The following is a 16,195-nucleotide window of genomic DNA, read 5'->3' as shown; positions in this document are numbered from 1 at the left end:
CTACTCAAGCGCTGCATTTGCACCGTGGTTCTAGCTCCCACGTAAGCTGACCGCAAATCTTACGCAACAGTATCAACGATTAACTCCCCGATGTTAATTAATATTCGAGAGCTTTTGTATTTCATTCGCTGATTACTCCATGTTTTCCCACCCAATGTATTGGAGGCCTGATGAGCTCACCATAAGCCATTACTATATAAACATTCGAAGCGCAGTTAGAGTCAGTGCACTTTTCGTCAAGCCAGAAGAAAAAATACTCCAGCCAATCAAATAAAATGACAGCCGCTTACCACGACTACATTATCGTGGGAGGGGGCCTAGGGGGTTGTGCCCTCGCTGGTAGACTCTCCCAAAAGGACCCCTCTCTCAAGATTCTCATCATCGAAGCCGGCAGCAATGTCGTTGATCACCCACTCACCAGCACGCCACTTGCATGTTTCGGAGCGCATTGGTCTCCATTGGACTGGGCCTACACTACTGTACCACAAGCGCACTTGGACGGAAGGCAATCCTATATCGGCGCCGGCAAAGCCCTCGGAGGAGGCTCAGCGATCAACTACGGGTCCTGGACCCGGGGGAATGCAGCTGACTACAACCTCTGGGCAAAGCTAGTCGGCGACGATTCTTGGAGCTATGAAGGACTCTTGCCTTATTTTAAGAGAACGGAGACTCACTTCGACCCGAACGCGGATCCTGCGGTTCACGGTGACCATGGCCCAATCCATAATTCTTCGGTGTCGTCTAGCAACTCCGATCGCAAATATCCTTTAAGAGCGCCTTTGCGAGCTGCGTGGGAACGATTGGGTGTCAACTTTGTTCAAGATGCCAACGCTGGGGCGCCGCTCGGTTTGGCCGAACTGGTAGAGAACTGGCGGGGAGGGCAGCGGCAACTATCAAGCGAAGCATACGGTGTCACACGCGCGGCAGGTATCTCGGTCCTCACGGAGACGATGGTGAAGCGCATCCTAGTAGAGCAGCACAACGGTAAAGTGGTTGCAACCGGTGTCGAAGTCGTGGGAGATCAGAAGTTTCTCGCGACGAAAGAAGTAATCCTCTCGGCTGGCGCATACCGGACCCCCCAGATTCTCATGTTGTCTGGTATAGGACCCTGTGATCAACTTGACAAGCATGGCATCCCACAAATTGTCGATGCTCCCGAGGTTGGCCGGAATTTGCACGAACACTTCTCCTTCACCCAATGGTGGAAGCTCCGCCGTCCCGAGGAGGGATTATCCATGGGAACCCCGCTATGGGATAACCCAGCTTATACGATGGGCCTTCCCTGTGATTGGAATGTCTCACAGCAAGTTCCGCGTGATGAACTGGTGCGGGCGCTAAAAGCGGATGGGGAGGTAGATTTGGAGAAACACGCCTACCTTGCTCCCGATTTCTGCCATACCGAGACTCTTATTGTGTATGCACCTGCCCTAGCGTCTATTGTAGGGATAGATGTCCCCATGGATGGCTCTTACATTGCATCTCCCGTTCTGGTGTTGGTGCCCACCTCAAGGGGTAGCGTTACCTTGGCATCTGGTGATCCGGCTTCTGCGCCTCTCATTGACCCCAACTTTTATGCAACGGAAGTCGATCGAGCTATTCTTCGTGCTGGTGTTCGACAGGTAGTAAGGCTTCTAACAGAGACTCCCGAAGGCAAGAAAATAGTCGAGAGCGAGGCTAAGCGACCCGGATTTGAGCCTCTTCGGGCCGATTCAACGGATGAGGAGATTGACGCCCAAGTGAGAGCCTTTGGGACCCCATTCTACCATCCAGGGGGTTCTGCGGCAATGGGGAAAGTTGTGGATACAGAACTGCGAGTGAAAGGCTTGGAGAGATTGCGGGTGGTTGATGCGAGCGTGTTGCCATTATCCATAACAGCACATTACCAGGCGGTTGTATATGCCATTGCTGAGAAAGCAGCCGATCTGATCACCCCAGCTATATAGAGCATTTGAACATATCCTGCGTTTTCTTGTTTCTACCCTCATAAACCCGTCGATCTTGGCTCCGGCCGACTGTTCTCCGTGTTGGCCGGTGGGGTTCCCGCGTGGTCTCATCGCATGACAAGGGAAATTATTATTGCACGACTGGCATGCAATGGAAATCCTCGATAGCGTGAAAAGGTAACATCGGTTAATGCTATGGGTGGGGCATGGTGCTTTTAGCCGCGTCCCTGCCCGTGATGCCATGTGTTTAAAAGCCACCTGATATCAAATCATACTATTCACTTTATTGCTGTTTTAACTCAAGCCACAGTCGCCACAATCAGCCCAAAATGTCTATGTCCATCCGGGATTCTGCCGTTGTCAGAGATGGGTTTCCTAGGCCCTTCCCTAACACCCCCGACAACGTGCTAGAGCAGCTTAGTCTTAGCGGAAAGGTTGTCGTTGTCACCGGTGCTGCAGACGGTATCGGCTATGCAGTCTCTGAGGCGATGGCTGAAGCCAATGCACGTGTCGCCATGTGGTACAACTCGTAAGTTGTCGAGGTTTCCCGGTACTTTCAGAGGAACCGGTGTTCTAATGGCGGTATTCATAGTAACGACATTGCTATCGAGAAAGCACAAGGCTTAGCGAAGCTTCATGGCGTCAAGACGGCGGCGTATAAAGTAAACGGTTTGTTCATTGGAGGCACAGTATCGGGCATGTCACTCACGTAAGCCATAGTATCCGATGCGGAGGCAGTCCAGAAGTGCATTGCAGATGTCGTGAAAGACTTTGGGAAGATTGACGTCTTCGTAGCAAATGCTGGTACGGATTTGTACCCAATGAACCAACATTGGAATATATACAATTGCTAAACAAAGCTATATACAGGGACGGGCATCTCCAAGGGTATTCTTGAAACTACTCTGGAGGAATACCGTAAACAGATGGCCGTAAACGGTGAGCACTTTACACTTAAAATAGGCTATAGATACTAAATCTGAATGCAGTTGACGGGGTTATTTATTCCGCAAAATACGTGGGCGAGGTGTTCCGCCAGCAAGGATTTGGCAACTTGATCATTACCTCAAGCATGAGTGGGCACATTGTAAACGTACCTGTAGATCAGCCGGTCTACAACGGTAGCAAGGCTTTCGTTACTCATTTCGGAAAGTCGATTGCGCGCGAGTGGAGAGATTTCGCCAGGGTGAACATTGTTTCTCCTGGATTCTTCGAGACAAAGATGGGTGCTGAACCTCGCGTGATTAACGAGGCTTATCGGATGTCAGCATTGGGACGACAGGGCCATGTGAAGGAAATCAAAGGTCTATACTTGTATCTTGCCAGCGACGCTTCTTCGTACATGACCGGGAGCGATGTTATAATCGACGGTGGTTATGTCCTACCATGAACCAGGATTCTAATTCAATGGCTAATCAAGCAGACGAATTCAATATACCTATGTCAAGTTCCGTTTGCCCAGCGTAGAGTCTAATTAAAGTCTTCTATATTCGACTCCGTAATAGTCGATAGAAAACAGTTATCTCAACTGACCTAAGTTCATCCGTTTGTTCACTAGTGCATCTACGCCGCAAGCCCATCTTTGCCACGTTTGGCCATTCCCAAGGGCAAGAATTCGGTCCATACGCTTATAGCCACGGATTTCCTCATCAGCCCTGGAGTCCTTTAGGGCCTGGGCGTTCTCAGGCCCCCATATCTTCCATACCCCATCAGATGGTGTCCATGGAGACTGGCCATAGCAGAACATAATCCAAGCTGTAGCAAAGTCTCGGGCCATATTGAGTGCCTCAGGAGACAGCTGATCATCCAGATTCCCAAACAGATAGAGTAGCTCGTGCGCATGATAAGCTGTTCCTTCTAGCATGTTTTTCAATTGGGATTGTTGATCGAAATGGTACCCAAAAAGAGCGTTGGTTTTCGCGAGCCGCGAGCTAGCCCTAACTGTGGCATAGTTGGGGATTTTAAAGATCGCATCACCGCACATATTCTCTACCCTCTCGAGGAATTCCTTATGTGGCATGCTGGGTTGGATGCTGTATTCTTCTAAGATCTTGTCCGTTTCTTCAAAATTTCCAATCTTGTCGGATAGGATGCTTCGGACAGAGTTGTAGTCATCTTCGATGAGGTTGATATGAAAGATAATGCCCTCATGAAAAGTATCTCCAATCATGAATGAATTGATCCACGCCGGGAGTTCTCGGATCTCTGAAGGGTCTTCTTTGTAGAACCACCCATCTAAACATGGATTTCCGGTACCGGATATTACGCCCTGAATAGCGCTAGTAGCGTTGGCGAGGGCTTGCTGTGGTATTCTGCGAAGGCAGTCCACCACATCGGACCGCAATGCATCGATATTGAAGTACCGACAAACGGCTTTGAAAAGCTCCTCGTGCTGTTCCATCGTCCAAGGTGGTATAGATACCGATAATCCTGACATGCAAACGGCGCGGTGAAACCGAGGAGGACGAGCGGCGGCCATCTGATTGCTTATGGAGATTCCCCCTGCCGACTCACCGATGGCAGTGACTTGGTCTGGATCACCACCTAGGTCAGCAATATATTGCTGGATCCATTCAAATGCAACCTGTTGATCCGTAAATCCGAAGTTACCGCATCCTTCATAGCCATCACGTTGAAGTTCCTGCTTGATGGCCTCGCTAGCCAGAAAGCCTCCAAGCCCAACCCGGTAATTGAAATTAACACATACAATTGGACGGCCGATTTTCATGCTATGCGAAACGAGATTGACGCAATCGAAAATAGACAAATTTGCGCCCCCATATAACAGCGAACCGCCATGTACGTAGAAGAATACAGGATATTTCTGGTCTCCTGGTGCGTGAGGAATCACAATGTTCATCACCAATCCAGTGAGTTCATCCACTCCTGGCCGGTCGAAATGAGGAGCTTGTGGAACAGGGGTCAAAAGGTCATCCAGGTCGTCTTCTTCACTCATTGGGCTTGGACAATTGTTTCTATTTACAAAGCCAATGTTAGTAGGGTGAGCCTGTTGGAGAGCTGCATCGAAATACCCTAGCTTTGTCCCATCGTGATAGTCACCCTCCCACGATGTTTTCAGGCATGACCGCGTCCATCGCTTTGCCAGACTGGCATACGGTATACCGCAGAATTGTTGCACGCCGTTATCATACTCAAACCCTTGCAGAGTACCCAGGGTTGGGATATATGTTGAGCATCTCTTGAGCGGGGTTTTGAATGACATGGTCTAAGCGTGTAAAAATAAGCCCAAAGAGGTATTTGAAAATCCTGTTTATCAGCTATGTGAAGTTATATATATACGTAGAACAGTTCAAAGTGTCTCTTCAACTTTTAAGATTGAAGCATACAGCATGGTCCAATAGAACCAATTGCCTTGGACTACACCGGATCAGGCAAGTCGACGCGTTACCAAAAGGCGCCCTGGAACATTCTCCAACTCCCCCGCACTGATAACGTTCTCTGTTCGGCTTGAGAATTTAGTTCCCCCTCTTCGCCAAATCCCATCAGTTGTCATATCGACTTTTCCAAACAGGCATGTCGACCCCACGCCAGCGTTCTCATGCCGGCTGCTGGACATGCAAGGCGAAGCGGCGCAAATGTGACGGTATGCGTCCGACCTGTAAGGCCTGTGACCAACGTGGCAGCCGGTGCGAGGGCTACGAAGTTCGCTTGAAATGGGGAACAGGGATTGCGTCGCGTGGGCGGTACACTGGTGCAGAAGAGCCCGTCGAAGCAGCTATCCCTTTCCGGGAGAAAGGCCGGCAGAGAGATCGGAATCGAGAAAGGCGGCAACAATATGCTGGGATGCTCACAGGAGCGACAACAGGATCTGTTTCGCCGTTATTAGACGAGGTCCCCGGAGAAGGTAAGATCGTGTCATCCTAGTATGGTTTCTGGTGCGATTGTTCATCCGTTAGACATATTACCGGATTCTTCACCGCCGTGGTGCCCTGGATTTCCAACTGACGAGGAGAGATTGTTTTCCCAATGTAATGACTCCGGACTAATATGTGTTTTATACTCTAACGAGTATATTGACCTACAGTCCTCTCCTGTGGGATTCATGTTTTGCACTCGACCACAGTGAACGATGCGGCAAACCTACTCGAGCCACGCCTGCCAGAATTATGCCAAAAATCAAAAGCACTGTTCTATATATGCGTCGCATTCCAATCATCGATATCGATAGAGACGAGGCCTCGCTTCTTCGCATTCTTTGACGCTGCGTTGAATCAATTTCGACAAGAGCTCAACAACAGCGTTGTCCGTCTCGAAGATGAAACACTAACAGCTGGTCTCCTTCTGTGTAGTATTGGAGTACGTCCTGAGTTTCTAAAAGAGACCAAATATGCTTACATGCTGATCACACTTATAGCTGGTGCATGGGCTACCTTGGACGATGCATCTCCATGGAATGTATAGGATTCTCCAAGCGCAGGGCCTTGATATTTGCCAAGCAGGAAAATCACGGTTTCGCACTCATTTACTCGAGGTAATGGGCATTATGGATCTTCCAACCTTTGTGGTCGGACGGCAAAACCCTTCCCTTGGTTTCTGGAGAAAGTATTGCACTGGCCGCAATGCACCCGGACGTCCGACGGATGACAATGATGTCGAAGTTATGAGTGGCATACCAAGATCATTGATTGATATATTCTCTCAGATAGGCGATGGTGGTGCAATAGAAGAGGATTTTTGGAATTGGCCGGGCAGTAAAGGGACGCTGCTCCAGCACCAGTTGTGGGAAGCGTATCGACTGGCTGGTATCCTGACTATTAGGCGCGGCCAACTGCATTCAGCTTCCCCCGCAGAACATTTGTTTGATCTGGGATCCAACTTACAGATCACTCAAGCGTCTATTGTCCCAACAACAACAAATCTTGTTTCGCGAATCCTTAGCTGTCTAGATGCGATATGTAGAGCATCGGCAGAACCAGAAAGGAATGATTCACTGATTTTGAACGCAATACACTATCCCGCTTTCGTGGCTGGATTGCAATCCGATATTGTCAGTTCAGACTCCACTCTCAGGCACGTTATCAGGCGCTGTTTTTTCCTTCGTCATAACCTCTCCGAGATTGGTTGTGATGGGAAGCTTTCGTTCGAATTATTGGAGGAGTGTTGGCGGAATCCTGGCCGAGAAGGGGATATACACGGACTCGCACGATCTCGTGGAATAGAATTGGGATTGTTGTAGTAATTTTATATTGCTCAGATACATACACAAATAGGATGGTTCCATTCTACTCTTTGTCCTGGGCCTCTCGCAGCATAACCCAGCATTTTACTGCATCGTTTTTGTCCTCGAGCATGAGCTCATCCACAACTTGAAATCCAAAGCCCTCATAGAATTTTATATTTCTTTCTGAAGTACATTCAAGCACAATCGCGCCATGCTCGATGTAGTTCAGAACCCATTCCATAACTCTTCTACCCAGACCCCGGGACTGGAAAGAAGGATGGACAGCCACCACTTCCAAGTACCACACGTCGCTAAGATTACGTTGAATTTTTATTTTCTTCATCGTGTCACTGTGCGCATTGAGAAGCATCTCCAACCTCTGGGACGCGTCAACATGGTTCTCTCGTTCGACAATGCATCTCCCCACGACCTACCCTTTGATCCGTGCCTCGATCCTGTACAGGGCTGATAATGTCCGCTAGCAATAGCGTCAATGCCATGAAACTAGTTCCTACCGTCCATCTAACCCTTTCAGCTGGCGGAAACAGCATAATTGCTGCAGCTGATTCCGTTTCAAGATTGGCATTTATCATCGGCAGCTCGGTGGGTAACGTCTTGGGCGGGAATGACTGGGACAGTTGTATCGTTGAAGCAGATTGGAACACTATGCCATCAATGACAGCTCTTTTAACCCGCCTTTCCTGCCACTTCTGTATCTTGAGTTGGTCTAAGCCCCATGGCAAAGCGCTGGGACGCAACCAACGAATCAGTGGGTCCTGCGAGAAGGAGAGTGATATGGTCCGGGCAACAGCAGAGATAGCGTGGGGATCTAAGATGGAAGGAAACGATTTTAGTTGTGTATTCAACACACCTGATGTAATTGGAGCACTTCCTACCATTCTGTATCCGATACAGTTGTAAGGGAGGGCTAAGTGCCATATTCGGAGTTCATCGGCAATGACGAGGATGGCCTTGCCGCGTCCAGGACTTATCACGTATATTTCCTACCAACCGACCTCAGAAGTTGCTGTGTCGTATATGATAACACAGAATATTATGTAGCTTAATGAAGGCTGTCTATATAAGAGGCCAACAGAGTTTCGGCAACCTCTCGATAGTATGTGGTGTATGAAGCTATCCGTTTTTGGCAGGTCGACCCCTATTCCAATTCCTCGGCTCTTATGACCACGATCATCATCAGTGTTAGTAGCCCGTATAATCTTATCTTGACAGGATATTTATACCCTTCCCCGCATTGCAATATTTATCATGCCGGGGTCTATAGCACGCCTCAGTAGCCTTATCTTGTGTAGTGATTGTCCATGTAAAGGATTCGCACTTAAACAACAGTCCTTTATCAAAAGGAGCTGCCCCCCGGCCTATTGCTTTTTATTTTGTTCAGCTTCCATTGTCGTTTCATCCATAATTGAGCAACAGTATATACCCCGAACCGATGGCAGATCGTACCCAACTCCCGTTTCAAGGAGACAACATGCCTCCAGGAACCTTTCGTCTTATAAAGAGTATGATGTTGTATATCATTCAATCACATTAACTGATTCTAGGAATAATAGATGAGACAGAAGAGACACGGCGTAATAGAGTGGTCATGCTCAGTCCGGTCCCTTCAAAGGACCCCAATGAACCGCTGGTGAGGGTCTTGTACTACCGCGCCAATTACTTTCTGACGAATTTTAGAATTGGAGTACAGCACGCAAGGCAATAAATTTTACGCTAGTTCTTGCCGTTACATGCCTTATATTTACTGCGTAGGCCACCAAGTATCCTCCACAGGAAGAAACTCTGCTGACCTTCAATACAACAGACTTAGCATCCAGGCCATCTTCTGGCAGCTCATGGTGGTGGACCTGCACGTCACATACCCTCAGCTTAATCAGGCTATGTCTGTTAATTTCGTCGGCTTAGCCATGGGATGCGTCTTTTTCATACCTCTAGCCAAAAAGTTCGGAAGACGTCCAATATATCTGGTGTCTCTAGCCCTTATGCTAGTGACCTCTTTCTGGACATCTGAACTCGAAAGCCTTTCTGAGCTCTACATCACCAACTTACTTCAAGGGTTAGCTGGGGCAACCAATGAAGCACTTGTTCAAATTACAGTAAGATATATTGACTTACCAATTCGTTTTGCTAGAATCGATGCCCTGACTAGTGACTTCTCAAGGTTGCTGACCTGTTCTTTGTACACCACCGTGGAGGCATGAACGCGTTGTATATGACAATGATGATGATCGGAGTTTGTGCCCCCTCTTAATTACCTAACACCCCTTCTAACCTCCCAAAGAGCTTTCTTACACCCATGGCGGCTGGGACGCAAGCTACAAGACAAGGTTGGCGGTGGTCGTATCGCACCCTTGGAATTTTCAACGCAATCCTCTTCGTGCTCTTCATTCTTTTCTACGAAGAGACTAAATATACCCAGATAATCGAAGGAATGCGCGGCGAGCCTACAAATGAAGGGTGTATTGCAGTCGACGGTCTGAAAGGCGATATTAAGACGACCAGACAAGCAACCGAGGCCACCAGTGTTAGCAATCATGAAATAGACAGCTCGATCGCCATGCGAAGCTGGAAACAAAGACTCGGCCTATATAACTACACACCCGAGCCTATTTGGCCATATTTCTATAGGCCTTTTGAAGTTCTGTTTACTTTTCCTGCAGTGCTCTGCTGCGCGCTGCAATATGCTTGCGGCGTTGTATGGCTTACTATCATGTCTAGCGTCATCTCGCTAGTATTTCCTTTACCGCCATACCAATTCACGCCAGAGCAAATCGGATATATGAGTGTCGGTCCTTTTATCGGCAATTTGATCGGGTCATTATATGGTGGCTTTTTCGGCGACTGGTCTATTTTGTTCTTTTCGAGACGTAATAAGGGATACTACGAGCCTGAAATGAGGCTATACATTCTTCACCTCCCGGCATTAGCGCTATGTGGAGGATTGATCATGTTTGGGGCGACAATTGACAGGGTACGACCTTCCAGTGTATCTCAGCGCTCCGTAAGGATACTGATCTGAACAGGGCATGCACTGGATATTACCCAGTATTGGAGGTGCACTTTTTGGTTTCGGACTAGGAAGCATCAGTGACGCGTGCTTGACCCTTGTCATTGATAGCTATGTCGAGGTTAGTCCCTTCAGATACAAGAGGTAGTACGATATTAGTTCTAATTATTCCTCAGATCACCGGAGACGCCTTTACAGGAGTAGCGTTTCTCCGGAATGCCTTCAGCATCGGCATTCCGTTCGCCATCAGTCCCTGGATGAAGAGGAACGGTCTCACAAATATGTTTATTGCCTGCGGGTTTATGAGTCTCGGGGTCACTTTGACTCTCCTCGGGATGGTTGTGTATGGAAAACGGATTCGACAGAAGACAGCGCGACGATATCGGCTCATGGCTGCCAAGCAAGGTCAAGGCTTAGCCCATCCCTATCCATGAGGATGGTCAGGAATATGATATTTTGGTGTTACATGATTTTGGGAACCGTCGAAAATCAGTACCCTTGAAGAGACCTACGACTCGTCATTTATAACTTGACAGATATGTCCCGATTCCATTATATACTCCGCGTCTGGAGCCTAATCTAAAACTCTGTACTCCGATGTAGGACCTGGTAGCGATCGGAAATCGAGTCATGCCAGTGACGAATGTCCGGCGGGAAACGACACCCGCCGGTTGCGACCGATCAGATACTGGGGACCGGTTAGGTTATTATGACCGTCTACTCTGTACACGATATTTTCCGATAGTAATAGCCAATTTCAATACCGTCATGCGATTCTGGACCGAGAGAGGGAGGTCGGTATACCGGCGTTGTTCACAGAGGGTCACCGGTTCGGTTAGGGACGGTTAGAGCTGGACAGATGTCAAAACTTCGGTTATTCTCGTTCATGAATGTCTCGTCTCTTAAAATTAATTGTCTAATGGGTCTTTCACTTCTGCGACACTTTGGTCAGGCGAAGAAGACCACCTAAGGAAAGTGGTACTCCGGAGTAGATGTGAGGGCATCAGAGACGACCTTGCACCGTGTTATATTAATCATCTATTCTTTGCGAACACGGGAGTCAAATCTGATCGCTGACTGGAAATCCCCCGCCCTGGCGAACTTAAAAAAAATAAGAAAAGAAAAATCGTCCAGGTGGATACGAATAACTATGGGACTAACCCAGACGGTCCGTTGTCGTAGGGCGCAGTGTGGAGCAGCCCCCAATCCCTCCAGGTCCTCGGACAATACTGAAGGAATCAATACGAGAGAGCCACTGCAAATTTACGACAGGGCGTGACCTTTCCCAAGCCGGCTGGGGGAATAATATTTTGGCGAGGAAGTCTCAAATTTTTTCAGAAGGCGTTTGGCGGTGGGGAGGAATGACGAATTTCACAAGGATGCGATGGACTATACTCTATACTGGGTACGACTATGAGAAATAGTCTCACGACGATGATATCGATGATCGTAGTCCATTGATGGCGTGAGATGTCCGATCATCACGCGATAGAATCTTAAATAGATGGAAACATAGGAGTACAAAAGAAGGCAGTTTAATTAGGGTTATGGGGGGTTCTCAATTTTGGACCAGGATCAAGAAAATGGATGGAAGCAATGTTTGAAATCAAGAGGATCGTCCAACGCTTCGTCATAGACATTATTCCTCCCCGATCAGCAGCCGAAATCCCTTCCTTGTACATTATTAATCCTTAGGCTCGAGCAAGCATGCAGCGCTAGCACTAGTCACCACCGCCAGAATGATCAAGGATGTCATTCCAAGGGCGCAGATGATCCTTACCGACGCAGCCAATCATAGAGTAGTGGCTCGATCCTCCAATGCTCATTAACAGGAAGTTGAAGGGAGAAGCCATGGATGCACCCAAGTTAACCAGCTGTCTGGACCGTGCAGGGTGCGTCATGGGTCCGGATGGCGTTAGTGAGCTCTGCCGAACAACCCTGGTAGACCAGTTCCTTCAATTTGTGGATATCAATCAACACGTGCAGTGGCTTTTTGGGACGCTATGGTCGTTTGGGATTTGCTACTTCTAGCGCAATGTTGACAATGATTTCTCAGCAAGTGACTCATGGCACGCCCTTTGCTTCAAAAGACGGGGTAGTCTTTTTCATGATGATTTTGTCCCGCAAAAAAATATAAGACGTGTGGCTCCAGACTAGTTTGAGCCTGGGGTATCGGATTCAAGTCCATATTTTCCAAGGTTGTTGTTGTCGCTATTCTCGACCGTGCTCCACTGCCGCAAATTACCATTACCCAACGATAACGATCAACCCATCCCTACATTCATTAGTACTGGGTCCCTTTTTTTTTTTTTTCTAGGGAGGCCTCTACTCTTAAAGCTTCTCTTTCCTTGCTATCGCATTATAAGGTACAAATTTGTTGCGTCTTCGGACAGTCCGAAACAAAACTTTCTGCCCGTTGGGCTTTGTGCAGAGCATATCGTCTACTATATAATTGTCATCTGCCTATCGCCGGAAACAAGATCGTCTGCAATGGCGGATTCAATTGTTACTGGGGATTCAAGCTCTTTAGAACCCTTTATATCACGCGCACGTCCGAAGATCAACGTTGAACTTGACGGGCAGAAGAATGGCCTGGTCAACTCCTATACAACTGGCGATTATATTCAAGGAACGGTCTCTATAACTACCGAGCAGGATGTTCGTTTTGATGAAATTGAAATTACATTCGAAGGCATGTATCTGTGTCCCCAATCGATTGAACCCCAGATTAAACTAACATATCCCAGGCTCGTCGCGAACGTCGGTGGAGCGGGTAACTATGCCCGGGCGAACAGGTGCATGCCAAACATTCCTGCGCCTGCGCCAGCCAATCGAGCATACAGCATATCCCACCCCCCGCGTCTTCGAGCCGGGTCGAACATACCAATTTCCATTCACATTCGTGGTTCCCGAACGTCTCTTGCCGCACGCCTGCAGCCACGCCAAAACTAATATCCATGTCGAACGTTCCCACACTCTGCTCCCACCATCCTTAGGAGACCCTATGCTCGCTAGTGATGGTAAGAAGCTACTAGATGATATTTCCCCGAGCATGTGCTGCATCGCCTATTTGATCCGCGCATCGGTGGTCCGCAAACACCCCTCGGAGCGGACATCCAAGACCCTCGTTTCTGCCGGCAAGAAGGTGCGGATCATTCCTGTGGTTGAGGAGGAGCCACCCCTCAACATTGCAGATAACGAGGATGTATATTGCATGCGCAAGGAGAAGAGTGTCAAGCGTGGCCTGATGCGAGGCAAGATGGGCAGATTGGTCGTCACGTCGACCCAGCCAAAACCTGTACAGTTGAGCCCTCCCGACAGCGAAGCCACCGACTCCATCAGCTCTGCAGCCACAGTTCATCTGCGCTTCGACCCAGTTGGAAATGAAGGACCTCCGCGCTTGGGAACGATCTGGAGCAAGCTCCGCGTATCCACTTTCTACAGTGCGGAACCATGGGGTGATTACCCCTCGCATATATGCCCCTTGGTCTGGGGCCATATGGGTCGCGGCAGTTATACAGAGACAGTGCCGCTTTCCATGATGTGCGTTGCATCCGCACAGTGGAAGAAGCACAGTGCCGTTAGTCGCATCGATAGATGTGACTCGTTGCAATCAACGTCTTCAGATGAGTCCGTTGCAAGCCCATCGGCCTGTTTCTCCGGAAAGACATATTATACCGCGTCAGTGGTAGTTCCGATCACTCTTCCCAAGACCAAGGCGTTCGTTCCGACATTCCATTCCTGCTTAGTCTCGCGCATGTATGCGCTGGATCTTAGTATCTCATATCACACACCAAATGCCAACATCCTCACTCCAACGGCATCCTTGAGGATACCAATTCAGCTCACATGTCATCCCCGCGTCACGGAGCTGGTAAAGCCAAATCAAGTGGAAATTACACAAGAGGCCATCGATGCCGAGTTTTTTACTCCTCGCGGCCTGTCTCCGATTGTCTCCACACCCGAGATCGCGGTTGATGGAGAGCGACAGTCACGATCTGCTCCGCCTGAGTACTCAACCATCCGAGCACCAGTCGTCTCGAACGCACCAGCTGACAGCCCATTGGGCGGTGTCAGGGCGGCTTGTTAGAACAGATCTGAACAGACATATGTACCCTTTTCATGCTCCAAGAGGAGACAGGTACATACATTTGTTGAAGATAAAAGTGTTATTTTGCATGGCGTTGGAATCATTCTGAAATATACCCATTTCGTTGTCTCTCATTTGAATAACAGATATCTATTTTTTCATAGACTTGGATCGATTTCTTGTGTTCGTTACATGCCACTTGTTAATATATTAATCTTATCGATGTACAGTGTTCCCAATATGTTTTGAGGACTATTATTTCCTTACGGAATGCAACATTAGCTCTGCGAACCTTCCGAGCCTATTAGAACAACACCTACCTAGATCCACGTGATCTGGAAGCAAGCGAATATGTCTCCCCTCTGGAGCATTAATCCACTATTGTACGCTGTATAGTTGCTCACAGTACATTTTAATATCACATATAGACCGGACATAATAGCAGGTGTTCACACGATAATACAAATTAGTGGTACATATATGATTCACAGACTATCACAAGGCTCAGTACTTATCGTGATGGCGGAAATTACCCATCCCATTTCCCACTTCTTGTCGTCCCATACGGGTCATATCCAGCAGATGATACGTAGAAAGAATAACTTCCAGGCCTCGAGCGGTAGTGTCGTAAGTGTGAAACACCTCATCGCCTTCCTTTAAGAAGGCACTGAGCCCAAAGTAACCATTCCCTGGCTTCCACGTAATGGTCTCACCCCTACTCTCGGAATTTTCCCACTCCTTATGCGTCTTAGCAGCGCTGTAGAAGGGAAACTTCCATCCCATGCGGTTTTTAAATGTCATAATCTCATCCAAAGGTGCAGCGGCAACTGCAACAAAGGCAGTATTCCTGCTCAATAGGTGACTTAGATCAGGAATATGATCCATGCAAAAAGAACATCCCACACAGCCTTCCGACTCTCCTTCGCCAAGCATAAAATGGTAAATGATAAGCTGCTTGCTGCTATTGAACAAGTCCGACAGGGATTTTTCCCCTTCAGGGGTATCAAACTTGAACCGAGCTGGATCTTCAACGCGCACTATCGGTAACTCGCGACGGATAGCCGCGAGTCTTTCTAAGTTGCGCGTAGCAGCCTTTTCTTGCGTGAGAAGCATTTCGCGGGCAGCCTTGTATTCTTCTGCACTGACGACTTGATTCTTATTAAACCGTAAACCACACTTAGCCGGAGAAACGTAACAAATTAGAAGGCACCATACCGTATGTGAGTTATCCATTTTGCAAAGTGCTTGATTTTGATCGGGGAAAATTTAAAAGATTAGACCAACCTAGAATCATATAGATCTGTTTGTCTCGTAGATTGCTGGCATGTACATGAATATCTCGTGATGTTCACAAGAGATGCAACCCCGCACTAGTTACGTTACTGACGGAGTTGTCACCGCCACCAGTGGCAAATCCTCCTGGTCAAGACCTCCTTGCTCCTTGGTAGGTTATTCGTTACCAGCACATTGTACATCAAAAATGATATCTATGTCGGAACTCCATAATGAGATGACAGAGAATTGGGCCTTGTCAATGCATAACACCAGCACCCAAATGAAAGGGGTCCCTAGGTTCTTTAGTGATATTATAGCTATCCCTTCAGAAAGACCATTGCTGAGGTACGCTAGTTTATAAGGGCCCCTGTATAATATTAAACCGTGCCTGAGATAAGAACATTTCAGCTGCGGCAACCTCATATTAAACCAGAAAAAATAAACGAAGGATATAGAGATAGCAGACACACATACATAAAGAAAAATAAGTATGGCTTTGGCAAGATTTCAAACTTCTGGTATTAGCCTCCTTTGGTTGCGATGATGATAAACAAACGTTTTATATCATGTTCGATGCTGACACTATTCGTCCCAAATCGGTACAGCGCCATGTCAGTTCCCCATTGATCATTTTCTATCCATGAGCCAAGTGCTTTATTGCTGCTATAGTATGACGT

At 47.9% G+C, this 16,195-nt stretch overlaps 7 protein-coding genes across 7 annotated transcripts; 4 read left to right on the top strand and 3 right to left on the bottom strand.

Moving 5' to 3' along the window:
- Positions 1-102: 102 nt before the first annotated feature.
- On the top strand, positions 103-2,215 carry BDV59DRAFT_179657 (GMC family oxidoreductase). Its single transcript, XM_073689940.1, has one exon. It carries the CDS (start codon positions 276-278, stop codon positions 1,941-1,943), a length of 1,668 nt encoding a protein of 555 aa, XP_073547499.1. The 5' UTR covers positions 103-275; the 3' UTR covers positions 1,944-2,215.
- BDV59DRAFT_179655 (uncharacterized protein) lies at positions 2,216-3,382 on the top strand. The gene is made up of 5 exons (XM_073689939.1): positions 2,216-2,472; positions 2,536-2,612; positions 2,664-2,747; positions 2,814-2,882; positions 2,933-3,382. The coding sequence occupies exons 1-5, from the start codon at positions 2,273-2,275 to the stop codon at positions 3,331-3,333; spliced, it is 831 nt and encodes a 276-aa protein (XP_073547498.1). The 5' UTR covers positions 2,216-2,272; the 3' UTR covers positions 3,334-3,382.
- An 80-nt stretch (positions 3,383-3,462) lies between these two features.
- On the bottom strand, positions 3,463-4,899 carry BDV59DRAFT_202477 (Alpha/Beta hydrolase protein; the record flags this gene model as incomplete). The annotated part of the gene is made up of 1 exon (XM_073694040.1): positions 3,463-4,899. One exon carries the CDS (start codon positions 4,897-4,899, stop codon positions 3,463-3,465), a length of 1,437 nt encoding a protein of 478 aa, XP_073547497.1.
- A 995-nt stretch (positions 4,900-5,894) lies between these two features.
- BDV59DRAFT_179654 (uncharacterized protein) lies at positions 5,895-6,181 on the bottom strand. The gene has a single exon (XM_073689938.1). The coding sequence runs from the start codon at positions 6,154-6,156 to the stop codon at positions 5,983-5,985; it is 174 nt and encodes a 57-aa protein (XP_073547496.1). The 5' UTR covers positions 6,157-6,181; the 3' UTR covers positions 5,895-5,982.
- A 2,213-nt stretch (positions 6,182-8,394) lies between these two features.
- BDV59DRAFT_208166 (putative MFS transporter) lies at positions 8,395-10,653 on the top strand (the record flags this gene model as incomplete). The annotated part of the gene is made up of 8 exons (XM_073695152.1): positions 8,395-8,437; positions 8,691-8,776; positions 8,824-8,894; positions 8,951-9,242; positions 9,308-9,379; positions 9,428-10,117; positions 10,170-10,274; positions 10,330-10,653. 8 exons carry the CDS (start codon positions 8,395-8,397, stop codon positions 10,585-10,587), a joined length of 1,617 nt encoding a protein of 538 aa, XP_073547495.1. The 3' UTR covers positions 10,588-10,653.
- Positions 10,654-12,279: 1,626 nt separating this feature from the next.
- BDV59DRAFT_39665 (arrestin (or S-antigen), N-terminal domain protein) lies at positions 12,280-14,480 on the top strand. The gene is made up of 2 exons (XM_073696319.1): positions 12,280-12,845; positions 12,901-14,480. Exons 1-2 carry the CDS (start codon positions 12,644-12,646, stop codon positions 14,241-14,243), a joined length of 1,545 nt encoding a protein of 514 aa, XP_073547494.1. The 5' UTR covers positions 12,280-12,643; the 3' UTR covers positions 14,244-14,480.
- On the bottom strand, positions 14,467-15,586 carry BDV59DRAFT_39660 (uncharacterized protein). The gene is made up of 2 exons (XM_073696318.1): positions 14,564-15,586; positions 14,467-14,505 (listed from the first exon to the last, which is right to left on the bottom strand). Exon 1 carries the CDS (start codon positions 15,474-15,476, stop codon positions 14,748-14,750), a length of 729 nt encoding a protein of 242 aa, XP_073547493.1. The 5' UTR covers positions 15,477-15,586; the 3' UTR covers positions 14,467-14,505; positions 14,564-14,747.
- Positions 15,587-16,195: the final 609 nt, after the last annotated feature.

The sequence above is a fragment of the Aspergillus ambiguus genome (assembly GCF_047715705.1).
Source record: "Aspergillus ambiguus strain CBS 117.58 unplaced genomic scaffold BDV59scaffold_18, whole genome shotgun sequence".
Lineage (NCBI taxonomy): Eukaryota > Fungi > Ascomycota > Eurotiomycetes > Eurotiales > Aspergillaceae > Aspergillus > Aspergillus ambiguus.
Note: the sequence above shows the minus strand (reverse complement) of the source record. Positions and strands in the feature narration are given on the sequence as shown.

Bases quoted from the DNA above. Each gene is read 5' to 3' on its own strand.
- BDV59DRAFT_179654 (XM_073689938.1), bottom strand. From the start codon at position 6,156: ATGCGAAGAAGCGAGGCCTCGTCTCTATCGATATCGATGATTGGAATG.
- BDV59DRAFT_179655 (XM_073689939.1), top strand. From the start codon at position 2,273: ATGTCTATGTCCATCCGGGATTCTGCCGTTGTCAGAGATGGGTTTCCT. The intron at 2,748-2,813 runs GTACGGATTTGT...AGCTATATACAG, and splicing joins CGTCTTCGTAGCAAATGCTG to GGACGGGCATCTCCAAGGGT. The intron at 2,883-2,932 runs GTGAGCACTTTA...ATCTGAATGCAG, and splicing joins TAAACAGATGGCCGTAAACG to TTGACGGGGTTATTTATTCC.
- BDV59DRAFT_39665 (XM_073696319.1), top strand. From the start codon at position 12,644: ATGGCGGATTCAATTGTTACTGGGGATTCAAGCTCTTTAGAACCCTTT. The intron at 12,846-12,900 runs GCATGTATCTGT...AACATATCCCAG, and splicing joins AATTGAAATTACATTCGAAG to GCTCGTCGCGAACGTCGGTG.
- BDV59DRAFT_179657 (XM_073689940.1), top strand. From the start codon at position 276: ATGACAGCCGCTTACCACGACTACATTATCGTGGGAGGGGGCCTAGGG.
- BDV59DRAFT_39660 (XM_073696318.1), bottom strand. From the start codon at position 15,476: ATGGATAACTCACATACGGTATGGTGCCTTCTAATTTGTTACGTTTCT.